The 13,372-nt window shown below is 46.2% G+C and overlaps 1 protein-coding gene across 1 annotated transcript in view; it reads right to left on the bottom strand.

The window, feature by feature from the left end:
• Positions 1–6,880: 6,880 nt before the first annotated feature.
• Positions 6,881–13,372, bottom strand: part of LOC121837470 (phospholipid scramblase 1-like) — a 30,671-nt gene continuing 24,179 nt past the window's right edge. Inside the window, exons 3-4 of the mRNA XM_042293072.1 lie at positions 11,201–11,278; positions 6,881–7,041 (exon numbers count right to left, since the gene is read on the bottom strand). Coding sequence (XP_042149006.1) covers positions 6,881–7,041; positions 11,201–11,278 — 239 coding nt within the window. The remainder of the gene's footprint in view (positions 7,042–11,200; positions 11,279–13,372) is intronic.

The following is a 13,372-nucleotide window of genomic DNA, read 5'->3' as shown; positions in this document are numbered from 1 at the left end:
TGTTCGATGTTTGGTTTCCATACACCAACCTTTTCTAACTTCGAGACCGGAAACGTCTTTTATAATGACTAGAAAAGTTTAATATAATCACGTAGATGATATAAAAAAGTGATATTGTCTCGGCCTGTTTTATTTAAAGAAATTAAGCGCTCGAGAAATATTTTGATAGGCCAGTCTAGGCTGACTAGAAAATTTCTTTAACTAAAGTACTCATTTACAGCATTTCAAAATATTGGCCTTGTGAAATAAACGTTTTGTTATATGGACATTTGCTTACGACGTTCTCAAGGTATAAGAATGGTAAGATTAGTGAATGCCAGACTTCAAATAAAGTCTGATATCCATCTTCCGTAAAATTTGCCGAATGAAATTGAAGAGTGCAAAAGAAATGATCTCCGATAAGTTTGGCTGAAGTCGAACGCCAGGCGCCACCCAATGGACCTGTGTAGAAAGCTGTTCACTGATTTGAAACGATGCGCTTTGCACATTTCGACGTCGCCATCTCCTGAAAGTAACTCCCTGTTCGAAGTCGACAACCGGCTGCACTCGGGTGATTTTCATGCGGAAGGATTCTTTTCGGCGTCAAATTTTATGAATCATAGGCACTATGAAGCTGTCTGTGGCAGTTTCTTACGCGGGGAGTTCAAATATTTGTGTTGAAATAAATTAATTGAAACTCTATGGTTATATCAAAAATTGACTTAAGCAACTGAAAGATTATGGACATGGGACCAAGCACGATATACAATTCCGTGGAATTCATAAATAAACCGATAAAGCGAATGCTTATATCACACACGCGATTAAGAACGTAAAACAGATATAGGTGTGATATCGCGAACAAACAAGTTGCCTAATGTTAAGGTACCATTATTTCTAGCATAAAAAATAATTCAAACTAAATGTTTGTTCCGGCGCCTTGTTCACTAGTTCCCTAGTGTAATCAAAAGAAACTGTTTTTGATCTGTTGGAACCACAAAACACCATGTTTTCAGGAAAAACACGTGGCTAATTACGCTGAGTGTTTTTGTTTTCTTCCTCGACACCAATGCGCACTCATATATACATTGGGCTTCCTATCGCAAATGTTCCGCCCTTATTAGTAACCAAACCTCAGTTCTCATAAGTTATTGGTATTTGAACCCTCGAGGCTCTCTTCAAGTCATATATGTATTCAATGTGCTCAAGCGCTAACGCTAATTCCTGTTCCTATAAAGCCTTTTCGCACGTATCCCGCACGCCGACGGTAAAAAAATATTTAAAACGTGTTACAAAATCAACTACAGAAGTTGCGCGCACAATGATGTAATGGAATTGCATGGTAAGTATAAGTATCGGACGACACTTTACGGAGTAAGGCAAGAGACGCGGTGAAACGCGACGAAAAACACGAATTCAACGCATCCGCCAAGGCGTGGACGGGAGAGCGGAGCAACAAGTTGAAGCAACCTAATGGCGGCCGCATCACGTGATTCCAAGATGGCAGCGCCCATGCGGCGGTGGGTGAAAAGGTCTATAGAAGTCTATTCTGCGAAGATATAGGCTGTTATCAGATGCTTTTTGCGGTCCGAGCGCCGTTTCACGACACTCGTAATAAACAAACGGAACACCTCTTACCGTCGTGAAAAACTCGCTTTCGGAGTGACGACGCCTCCAAGCTGGTCGCACCCACCACTTGCGCTTTTCTCGTTGTTTCCGTAGAAGCAGAATCTTCTTGCGCAGAAGAAGTTTCGTCCGGTGGTTGAGGTGCAGCATTGCACTTCGACAAAATAGCTGGCTTTGACAGGACAAAACAACAGCAGAACGCTTCCCGCTTCAACGAGGCGTTGGTTAAACCATCCGAATGCAGCTCCGGAGTTCCCAGTTGGGCCGATAGGGGCGCCGCGTCGCTGGCTTCTCTCTTGTACGTCCATCCAAAGAGCAGATTCGTAGGTCTACCCAGCCGACTCCGACCAAACTGTTATGCTCATATTCGCCGCTATGATTTTCAGCGCAGGCGACGTGCATATGATCTTCGCTACCGAAAGCGAAGCACTCTGGGCTCTTCCGACCAATCAGTAAGAGCGAAGGTAAACGACCGTTTTTGTTTTGTTTGCGCTCGCTCGTCACTCCAAGCTTTCAAACCGTTACGCGCGTGCTAAAATCGAAAGTGCGGATTATACGGCAGTATTAGCAGTACGGTGCGATGCTGCTGCGCGCTTATAATAATTAGAGATGTACGTCTCTAATTTGACAGAGATTCTGCCGAGTGTTTTGCGTGCCTCATGACGGCGTATTACGGAGTCTACAGCGCGGCGAAGTAACCTCGGAGTGCTCATTCTTCCGCTTTCCAACAGACGACAGGTGAACTTCTATATCAATTTTTTTTTTTTTTGTCAGCGTTCGAAATTCGACTTTTCCATCAGAGCATCAAAATGGATTGCGTATGCAAATCGCCAGGGCTTTGGAAGCCTGCCCGGCTTGCCGGCGAGCAAGCTGCGCCAGCGTCGTTTGTGCAGCGAGCACTTCGGTGCTACCGTGTTTGCAAGTTGTGGGAAGATTCGTTTGTGGAAAAACGCGTGCCCCACCGTTCTTGTTGCGAATCCGTTGCTGCAAGGACTTGCTCCTCTGGGTGAGTTGCTGTCAGAGTAATCTTCAGTTAATTTGACAGCTTCGTGTTCATATGTTAGGATAGAGTACCGATAAAGCACCTACAGTCAGAGATGTAGACACTCCAAAACAGTAGTTGTTTTCTTTTTTTCTTAATTGCATTGCCTATTAGCGAGTTTGTTTATGGTTTATTTATCGTTTATTCTTATGCAGCTCACCTGCGAGCCTTTTCCTTTATTTCGGTGTTGATTTGTTTGTTTGGGTATTCAGAAGTTTAGTTTGTGGGAGTTGTTTATAGAGCATTTAGAGAATTCGATGATAAGTGCTTTTCTCTTAGTTTGTACATTAAAGTAATTAATATCGTTTTACATGTTTGACAACTTTACTGTGTTTACTGCCTACTACAGTTCTTGGTTCCCCTTTGAGGGCGGTGGACTGCCGACGGAGTTTGTAGATGCGTGTTTGAAATACCGCAGCTCATTTGAATGGGGTTCAATAAAAAATACATTTAAATGAACGTGCTGTTTCTGTTTGATCGCACTGGTAATATCACGTGAAGCGCAGTTGTTGTGAAGTATATCGCGCGCGGCTCGTCTGCTAGACCGGTGCCGTGCTGGCCGCTGACAGCGGCCGGCGCGGCACCAGCCTAGCAAACAAACCAGAAAAAAAGAAAAAAAAAAAGAACCCGGGGGGAAGGGGGGGGGGGGGAGGAGGAGGAGGACGGAGGGCGCACGCCAACGGCAGTGGTGGCGCCATCTGGCAGCCTTTCGAGACCAATTTTAGTCTCCGACCATACGTATGTTCGCCTTTCTGCCACTAGCGCCTCGTGGCGCTAGTTTTTCCTTACCATGGTGGAGGCTACAGCTGCACTCGGCTGGTTAAACCTCGTGATTGAGACCCCAGTTGCCAACACTTCAGACCGAATTCCTCCAATTAACCAGCTTTGTTAAAATCGAGCAAGCAAATTAACCTTGGGTCATCTAAACTTTACAAACATTAAAAAAAAAAGTTTTTCTTTGTTTTATAGATTTTAAAAAAAAAGTATTCTAGTATTGGCAATCTAGAAGAAGCGGTATAAATATTGAAAAGAGTCGGACAACACTGCAGCGCTCATGCATGGTGGCGAAGTTAGCGCACAGTGATTATGGTGATGCCGGAACTGGGCGGAGCCGAACGGATCGTCGTGTCGCATGCAAGTTCGGAAGCGTGTGTCTCAAACTGTCGCGTGCGGCAATCCGGAGCGGCGTTCGGACTGTCGGATCGGACGTCGGATCGGACAGTTTTGACGCGCATGTGTCTCGCGCTTAACGTGCGCCCAACTTCCCCCCATGCTACGAGGGAGGCAAGGGTGCGGCTTCGCGCCGTGACCACCGGAGGGCAGGACCGACGGCGCAAAGATGCGCTCCGATATGAAACCGAAATCTAGAAACGCGTCCAAATTGAGTGCTATTTCAGAATGCCGTAAAATGCTGCCCCTGCTTTATGTCCTTCTAAAAGGAGTTTATATAGTGGTTTTCAGTGACGCTCAGCAAGTTTCTAATTGGGACCAAATGTCTATTTTCATTAATTAAAAAGTTAATTAACGAATTTGAATTAACTAGACGACTGATCGTTACGATTATCCCCCTATACTACGTCCCCCTGCCCGTATAACTCACCTGCACAAACCACCTAAGTGTAACTTTCACGGCTTTGTAACAAATATGTTCAGTTAAAAAAAAAATCACGCGGTGTATATATATATATATACATATATATATATATATATATATATATATATATATATATATATATATATATATATATATATATACATATATATATATATAGGGTGTTTTTTTTGTTCTTACAGATTTGTTTAAAAAAACCTTCAAAGCTACACTAATGCGGTTTGTGCAGGTGGTTTATACGGCCAGGCGGACATTATGTGGGTGGCTAATCTTTGCGATAAGTCGGTTAATTAATTAAAATTCCTTAATTAACTTTTTGATTAGTGGAAATAGATTTATGGTTTCAATTAGAAACTTGTAGAGCATCATCGAAAACCACTAAATCAGCCATTTCTGGAAGGATATAACGCCGGGGAAGCATTTTACAGCATTCTGCAAAAACGCTCCATTTGGACGCGTTTCTAGATTTCGGTTTCTTATCTATGCGTATCACCGCGCCCGCGGTCCTGCTCCCCAGTGGCTGAGACGCGCAACACACGTGCGCCGTGCTTCCCTCCATTCTACGAGGGAGGCAAGGAGGTGGCTTCACGCCACGACCACCGGGGAGCAGGATTGCGGGGGCGTAGATGAGCTCCGGTAAGACACCGAAATCTAGAAACACGTCCAAATAGAGCGTTTTTACAGAACGCCGTAAAATGCTGCCCCGGCGTTATATCCTTCTAAAAATAGTTTATTTAGGGGTTTTCGATGATGCTCAGCAAGTTTCTAAATAAAACCATATGTTTATTTTCAGTAATTAAAAGTTAATTAGCGAATTTTAATTGATTAGCCGACTTATCGCAAAGATTAGCCACCCACATTATGTCCGCCTGGCCGTACAACCCACCTGCACAAACCGCATAAGTGTACCTTTCACGTTTTTTTTTTAAACAAATGTGTAAGAATAAAAATTACACCATCTTCCCGAGGGGAACCATGGGGTGATGCGGAGCATCGCGGATCGTTATTAACGGTGTTATTAACGGTGTTAGTAACGTTGTTGAACTTCACGGTCCCGAACCTCAGATTCTGCTGCTCGACGTTCTCGAACCGCCGCTGCTTCACGTTGTCGTAGTTCAGCATCCGCCGCTCGACGTTGACGAATGGACGCCGCTTCTCGTTGCCGTAGTTCAGGGTCTGCCGCTCGCTTCAAGCGTTTGCGCTCAGCGTCGCGTGCCCTTCGCTGCGCAGCTTTGTTTTCAGTGGACGTAGCGTTGCTGTTAGTTTGTGGGGTAATGCTGACGCTTGCTTGCGCCAACCCACTAACTGACGGGACTGTTGCTTCCATCACACTTCATCGGAAGAACGGAGTGAAGGGGAGTCAACAGCGGTGAACTGAACGCGCGCAGCGCGCTACCGCTGCTTATATTCACACTTGAAGGAGAGGAGACTAGAGGAGGAGAGCTGCGCATGCGTGCGTGGTGTGAGTAGAAGCGAACGCACGCGAAGTGCAAGCAGCTGGTAGAGAGAGAGAGCGGAGAGAGTAACGCGCAGCTGTTGGAGAGAGGGAAGGACGAGAGTTGCGCATGCGTAGTGTGAGTGCGGACTACGACGCCGCGGGACATAGACCCGAGCAAGAGATGCTCCGCATCTAAAAAAACACCCTGTATACATATATCTGTGTGTGTGTGTGTGTGTGTGTGTGTGTGTGTGTGTGTGTGTGTGTGTGTGTGTGTGTGTGTGTGTGTGTGTGTGCGCGCGTGTGTGCGTGTGTGTGTGTGTGTGTGTATGTGTGTGTGTGTCCAGACTGTTTGTGTCGGTAAAGAAAAACGATATATATATATATATTTTTTCTCATTATTTGGCTACGTTGGCGGAAACTAAACGGCACAACTGTTTTCCTAGTAGAGTCAAATGCGCCAGTGCGCGAGGCCCGTGTCTCGAGCGGCCCTTGGAAGCGAATGGTGGCAGAGCACCCACTCGTGGCACGTGTCTCGCGCGTTTTTACGACAATGGTTGGTGGTACTTGAAAGCGCGAATTCTACCAAGGGACTTTAGCGAGAGCCAAGCGCGGGCGTGTTGCCTGGCGTCATGGGGCGGTGCACGCGCGAGCACGCGTGAAACTCAGTTTTTTTTTTTTTTTTTTTTTGCCTGGCACAACGCCGACGCCGCGAATGCAGCCAAGGGGTCCTTGGCCGTGTTCCAAAATTTACTCGATCTTACTCCAGGGTAAGGGTTTTATACCCTTGGTGTTCTAAAGCCTACCCGCGTCTAGCGTTTTTCAATCTGTGCTGTCACGTGATACAATCCGCCGGAGTAACTCCGATCCATTTGGGTAAGATTTGGAACACAGCCCTTATAATGGCCGAGTGCCACTAGAGCGGAAAAAAAAAAACAGAAACAGCCGCCACTCACAAGCAGCTTGCACGTGATGGTATACCTTTGGCATGGCTTTCGGTCTCTCGGTACTCATGAAGTAAACACGAGTGATTGCAAGCCTGTCAAAGCTACATTCGCGTGCATACTGCCCGTGTTTGTGATTGGTCGGCGTCGCTTGTTTTTGTTGGTAGCTCGAGTGGGACTCGAGTATAACAGCTTTCGTTGCACACCAGATAAATCGAGATTGCCACTTTCCACTCATTTTAGAGCAGACTATGACTCGCCTGCAAACAGCAGAAGCAGATGCAGCTGCAGCACCTCAGCGGTCGGACGAAGCGCATGACTTGCACTTTTCGGTAGTCGAGAACTATCATTTCGAAGCAACGGCAATTGCCCAAGAAATTCCTTGCGCAGCATCCACTTTCTGAGAGTGAATATAACGGGGGATTATAAGTGATATCACAGACACGCACACACACACACCTTGGAAATTATGACGAAATTCTGAATGATATTCAAACTAGTTCAAGGGTAACTCCGGTCAGAAGTCAAAGCAAAGAAAATGACTGATATCGATTTACGGAGACGAAATATGAGCGCTGTCAACTCAAAATGTTACACTAATGAAAAACCGCGATACACTCTTAAACCGATATTAAGAATACTATCACCAGCTTCTCAGGGGGCATTCAGCCGGCTGGCTGTCTCTCGGGCAACCTTGTGCACCGACGCCGTCTTCGTTTTCAATTATAGTATCTAGTTCGTACTGCCACTTCTTTCGCTGTGGTTTTCTGCTGCGTTCTTAACGTCCCAGCGGACGATTTCTGCTTGGTATGTTATGTTTTAGCGGCCATACTTAATAACTTCTCTTCGGCGAACGAGCAGGAAGATTATTGACCACCAGCTCGCTCAAGCGCGTCGTGGTGCCGAAGGTGGCATTCGCTGGTGGCCATAGTTTAGTCCATTCCTGCTCAGCGCGAGCTTACGATTAGCCTGCGGAACGCTTATGCAACGTGAATTGTACCCCACCAAGATTGTAGTTCTCCATCGAAAAACGAGTTTCCCACGATGGACGCAGGCTCAGAATGAGCCCCTCATTCTGAGCCTGCGTCCATCGTGGCAAACTCGTTTTTCGAACGGCAACTATATTAATGTGTATTATTATTTGCTACAGACGTTTGATATCTGCAAAGCAAAGTAGTAAAACAGCCGCAGCATCTTACCTGACTGATCGGAACTGTTTTTGCCACTAGGCCATTCGTACGTTTTGCGGTATCGCAATACGAACTTGGCGTCACACGATGGCTGGATGGACGAATGGATAAATAGTAATTGCTATACCCTTTGCATCGGGCGGCAGCTTGTGCCACCTAGCCTAGCATTTCGTCATCCCTACTTTTTTTTAATTTGTAAATTTTGTTTTAGCACAACTTTCCTTCCTCTAAACTGTTCCAATTCCTTATTTCTCTCTGCATTTTCACCCCTCCCTAAATCTTTTCCACCTATCTTCCAATCTCCTATGGGTAACCGCAATTATTTCACTATCCATTCGTCCATCCATGTCTAAAAATCCCAGTGCCTTCTCCAAATCCGTAGTCATTCCCCCCCCCCCCCCCCCGCCACCCCCCCCCCCCCCCCTCCCAAGAGGGTGGCACCAAGCCCGGGCTCCTTAAGATTACGTCTTAGTTTCCCTTTCGCAGTTGCATACGTCATCATCATCATCATCATTTATTAAACCTTGAAGGCTCTCACGGGCACTACACAAGGTGGGGGTACTCGCTGAAAAAACATTATATAAAAGAACCTTTCCAAAAAACGCTCCTAGGCCGGCGCCATGTTGCTGATGCTGATGCGGCTGGTGCGACTCTCGCGCCCTCTATCAGCTAGAAATTTTCTGCCACTCTCTTGAACTGTGAAGAACCGCTCAGCGCGGTTCTCTACCTACGTTTTTGCGGTTTTGCGTTCGACGTTTCCTCGCCCCTCTTGAAAGTTTCCACTTAATGTTTTTTATGCGTGCTGCGTACCCTTTCTGTGTTATCTTCCACTGTGAAAAATAGGGCTGGTAAGTGCCTGCCATTCAAGCTTTTCTGCTCGAAATTTTCGGGAAACGAAGGAGGTGACCGACCTCAAACAGCCCTCGACGCTATTTTGCGAATATTGTTCTCCCCCCTTTCAGAGATAATCCGCGTAGAATCCTCAGTCATCTCCAAAAATAGTTGTCCAAGTTGGGGTGGGAAACGGGTCAGTCGCGTTCGTTCTTTGCCTTGGTGCTGTTGTGAAAAAAGGAAGCTCTTCCCAAAACGTGCCCCTAAACGAAGTCCTTTTGGATTCCGTCCGATCGTGAAGATGTGACTGTCGTCGACTGTGACTGTGTTATTTGGGATCTTTCTCCAATAAGTTATTTTCAGATAACGCTGCATCGTGTGGTACGTACGATATATTGTTCGAAGGTCCACACTTGCTAAATTGTATGTCCGCGTCCTGTCCATCGGTAAACACGTTATTTGTGAGCGTGAAAAATGCATGCCTTTCGGCTATCTTCTGTTGTAAATTATTTTCGACAGCTAAGCGCTTTGTCGTTTGACATGCGGCTAATCGCGCTGCGCCGTCAAAACTTATCGGAAAAAGCAAAAAAAAACAAAAAAAAATGAAAGCCGCTTACAACTCCCTGTAACGCCGAATTAGAGCGCAGCTCTTGAGGAGGAGGAGGGAAGGGCACGGGGGGGGGGGGTAAACTAACCAGGGGGGGGTCACGTGACCTTGGAGGTCACGTGACCCCCAATGCCGATGATGTCATCACTGACGTCACTGATGACGTCATCCGTGACGATGACGATGCGGGTACCGATGACGTCATTAGTGACGTCACTGATGGCTTCACCGGTGATGATGACGATGACGATGCGAATGTCGGTGACGTCATCAGTGACGTCGCTGATGACGTCATCAGTGATGATGACGATGACGATGCGGATGCCGGTGACGACATCAGTGACGTCACTGATGACGTCATCAGTGATGATGACGATGACGATGCGGATGCCGGTGACGTCGTCAGTGATGATGACGATGACGATGTGGATGCCGGTGACGTCATCAGTGATGATGACGATGACAATGTGGATGCCGGTGACGTCATCAGTGATGATGACGATGACGATGTGGATGCCGGTGACATCAGTGATGATGACGATGACGATGGGGATGCCGGTGACGTCATCAGTGATGATGACGATGACGATGCGGATGCCGGTGACGTCATCAGTGATGATGACGATGACGATGTGGATGCCGGTGACATCAGTGATGATGACGATGACGATGTGGATGCCGGTGACGTCATCAGTGATGATGACGATGACGATGGGGATGCCGGTGACGTCATCAGTGATGATGACGATGACGATGTGGATGCCGGTGACGTCATCAGTAATGATGACGATGACGATGCGGATGCCGGTGACGTCATCAGTGATGATGACGATGACGATGCGGATGCCGGTGACGTCATCAGTGATGATGACGATGACGATGTGGATGCTGGTGACGTCATCAGTGATGATGACGATGACGATGTGGATGCCGGTGACGTCATCAGTGACGATGACGTCATCGGGGGGTCACGTGACATCGGCGGGGGTCACGTGACCTCGGGGGTCACGTGACCTCGAGGAGGGGGTCACGTGACCTTGAGGAGGGGGTCACGTGACCTCAGGGGAGTCACGTGACCCCCCACGAGGTCACGTGACCCCGGTGGGGGGGCTCGCGCGGTGCATTATGGGACATTTCCCATGATGCACCGCGCGGTTACGCCGACGGCGACGGCGACGCCGACGGCGACGGCGACGGCGACGCCGCTCAAGCCGGAAACGGGCCCCTAAGAGCTGCGCTCTAAAAACAGTACTATACATTCCAGTCACATTCGTTCTGTGGTGCGCGTACCCAACAAGAATGGTTTATAGGTTTTTATATCTTTTTTTTTTCAGATGTGGTACAATACTTTCTAAAGACCACGCGGAAATGCATTCACCATGAAACACAAAATACAGCGGGAAAACTCGAAAATTTAACCGTCAGCACGGTTTGAAACTGCGCCTACGCAGGCTGCGCCTATCGAAATCACAGTCCACTCGGTTAGGATTAGCAGGAACGCCGGTGAGAGTCTAGCCTCAAACCCAGTGACTGGGCTCGAAAACGGTTTGCTGCCCCTGGGGTCTATTTCTTGGAAAGGTGTATAGGGTGTCTATTTCCTGGAATTGATCACAAGGGTTGATTACCAGGGTTGCCATTATCCTCGAGTCGGTAGTTTCGGTTTTGCCGTGGATTCCCGAAACAAACTGCAGGCATAGGATTTACAAAGCTAGACAAGGCATAGAAAAAAATACTGACACGTCGTAATTCAGAAACAATTCCTCAACTAAAAGCCGTCGTAACCTTAAATCAAGAAATTGTACCGGAGTTACCCTTGAATAAGAACTCTTCATTTCCACAAAAAATCTGTTCTGCGCGATATTATTCCAGTTAGAGTCTTGGGAATCTACAGTCATGTTATCGAGAACGTATTGTGCGGGAAACCTTCTTACCTTCAGCCATGAAGTACACGAACTGCCCGATGGTGTTTCTGGCCACGTAGGTGTTCGCGCGTTCAAAGCCAGTAAATGCTGCAAAATGCGAGCATAAAGTTATGCTTTCGTAATTTTTTTTTTTTTTTTAACGCGATATTGTTTTTGAGCAAACCCTACGCATTTTCGCGTCCGTGCCTTGGTTGGTAACCAAATAAGCAAGCGGCATGCGTCTGTTATACCACGGGCTTTTAGCAGCGGCAGAAACAGCATATCCTCGCGCTAACGCAGCGTTTTTACGCTATTGGGCAGGAGATTGAACTATAGGGGGAGCTTTATCGAGCTTGTTGTCCCCACAGCCCGGTGTTTACTAACACAGCATAACAAAAAATTTAACCTCGCCATGCACGGTCTGGATACGAGCGCTTCACTCTTACCAGTGCTTTGGTTGCACGAGGAGCGGCCATTCGAATCGTCACCATCGATATCGCTGATCAAAAACAAACAAAAAAAATCGGTTTGTTGTCCCCACAGCTGAAGCGTCCCGCCAGAGGCGTGAATGTTCGATCTCGTCCCCAATACAGGTAGGTGCATTCCTTCTTACAACTTTCAAGCTGAGATTACTCACCTTGCTGCTGCTGCTGCTGCTACTGCCGCAGCCACAGATAGTCTATTGCATTGAGGCGCAATGTCCGATGATGAAAGTGATTCCATTTGTATCGCATGTAATGAAACGCTTCCGGATAACGGACAGCCATATGTTGTTTTGTTTGTGACTTTAGTTATCAATCGGGAACATGCGCAGGTGTGTCTGAAAACATTCTTAAAAAAAAAGTGCCGAACCTAAAATAAAAACGTGGAAGTGTCCGGCGTGTGAAAAGGGGGAGGCAAGGAGTAACCCAGGAAAAACCCAAACGGAAACCGAGCAACGTGCAGGATGCCGGAAGTACGCTTGAAGAATTTAACAAGAAGCTGTCTGCCATAACGACACTTCACAACAATGTCGACAAATTCATGGAAATAAAAACTACAGCTGAAGCTATCGAGCACTCACTCCAGGTCATGTCGTGCCAATATGACGAGCTGCTCTCCCAGATACACCAACAGGAAAAAGAAATAACAGAGTTGAAAAACGGAAAGGGGAAGATGTAAATGACTTAAACTTATAACCAATAAAATTTATTATGGACTTGTTAGCAGCACCGTTGACGTTTTTATTCACTCTTTCAATGTATTCTGAAGAATTTCCTAAACTGGATGTAAGTTGCAAAGGTTGTATTACTTCCTAAGAGTGGGGACAAAGATGTGTTGGGAAGCTATAGGCCTATATCAATACTATCCAATTTTTGTACAGGTTCTGAAAAAAAAAGTTCATATTAAACTATCAGCATATTTGGAACTCTACTCGCTATTAGCAGATTACCAGCACGGTTTAGAAAAAGAAGACCTATATAATCGGCTGTGCTGTCTCAGAAAAAAAATATTAATATCGAAAGCAAGCTCCTTACGTTAGCTATATACGTGGATTTTTCTAAAGTCTCTGATTCAGTTAATCACGAAATTCTTTTGGGGCAGCTACAACGCTATGGTATAAGGGGACCTACATTTATTTATTTTTTTGTCTTATATCGCTGAACGCAGGCAATATCTTAAAATCAATAGTTCAACATCATGCATAAAGCCAGTAAACGCAGGAGTACCTCAAGGAAGTGTTTTAGGCCCGCAATTATTTTTTTAAATATAATTAGAACTGAGCGTTGTGTTCCTGATTGCAAAGTTATAGCCTAGGCTGAAGACACTAGACTTTTCTTGAGGGGTCACACATGTAACGAGATGGAACTGGCAGCAAATCGTATGCTCTCCAATCTTAGCCTTTGGGCTGAAGTAAATAGATTTTTAACTAACACGGAGCAAAGCTAAATGCATACTATTCCGTGCAAAAAACGTAACAGTTCCACCTAATGTAAATATTAATATAGCTGACGACGATATTGAAATTGTGAAAACATTTAAAATATTCGGCGTACTCTTTTCCGATACTGTATCATGGAATGACCACGTAAACTACATTCACCAGAAACTCAGAAAGGCCGTACAATTGTTTTCTAGATATAGCTCTATGTTCACCCCGTTTGTTAAGCAGATCATCTACCACAGTCTCTTCCAGTCATATTTTCTGTATTTCCATCTGGT

Source organism: Ixodes scapularis, unplaced genomic scaffold, assembly GCF_016920785.2.
Source record: "Ixodes scapularis isolate PalLabHiFi unplaced genomic scaffold, ASM1692078v2 PGA_scaffold42__2_contigs__length_573088, whole genome shotgun sequence".
Taxonomy (NCBI): Eukaryota; Metazoa; Arthropoda; class Arachnida; order Ixodida; family Ixodidae; genus Ixodes; species Ixodes scapularis.
Note: the sequence above shows the minus strand (reverse complement) of the source record. Positions and strands in the feature narration are given on the sequence as shown.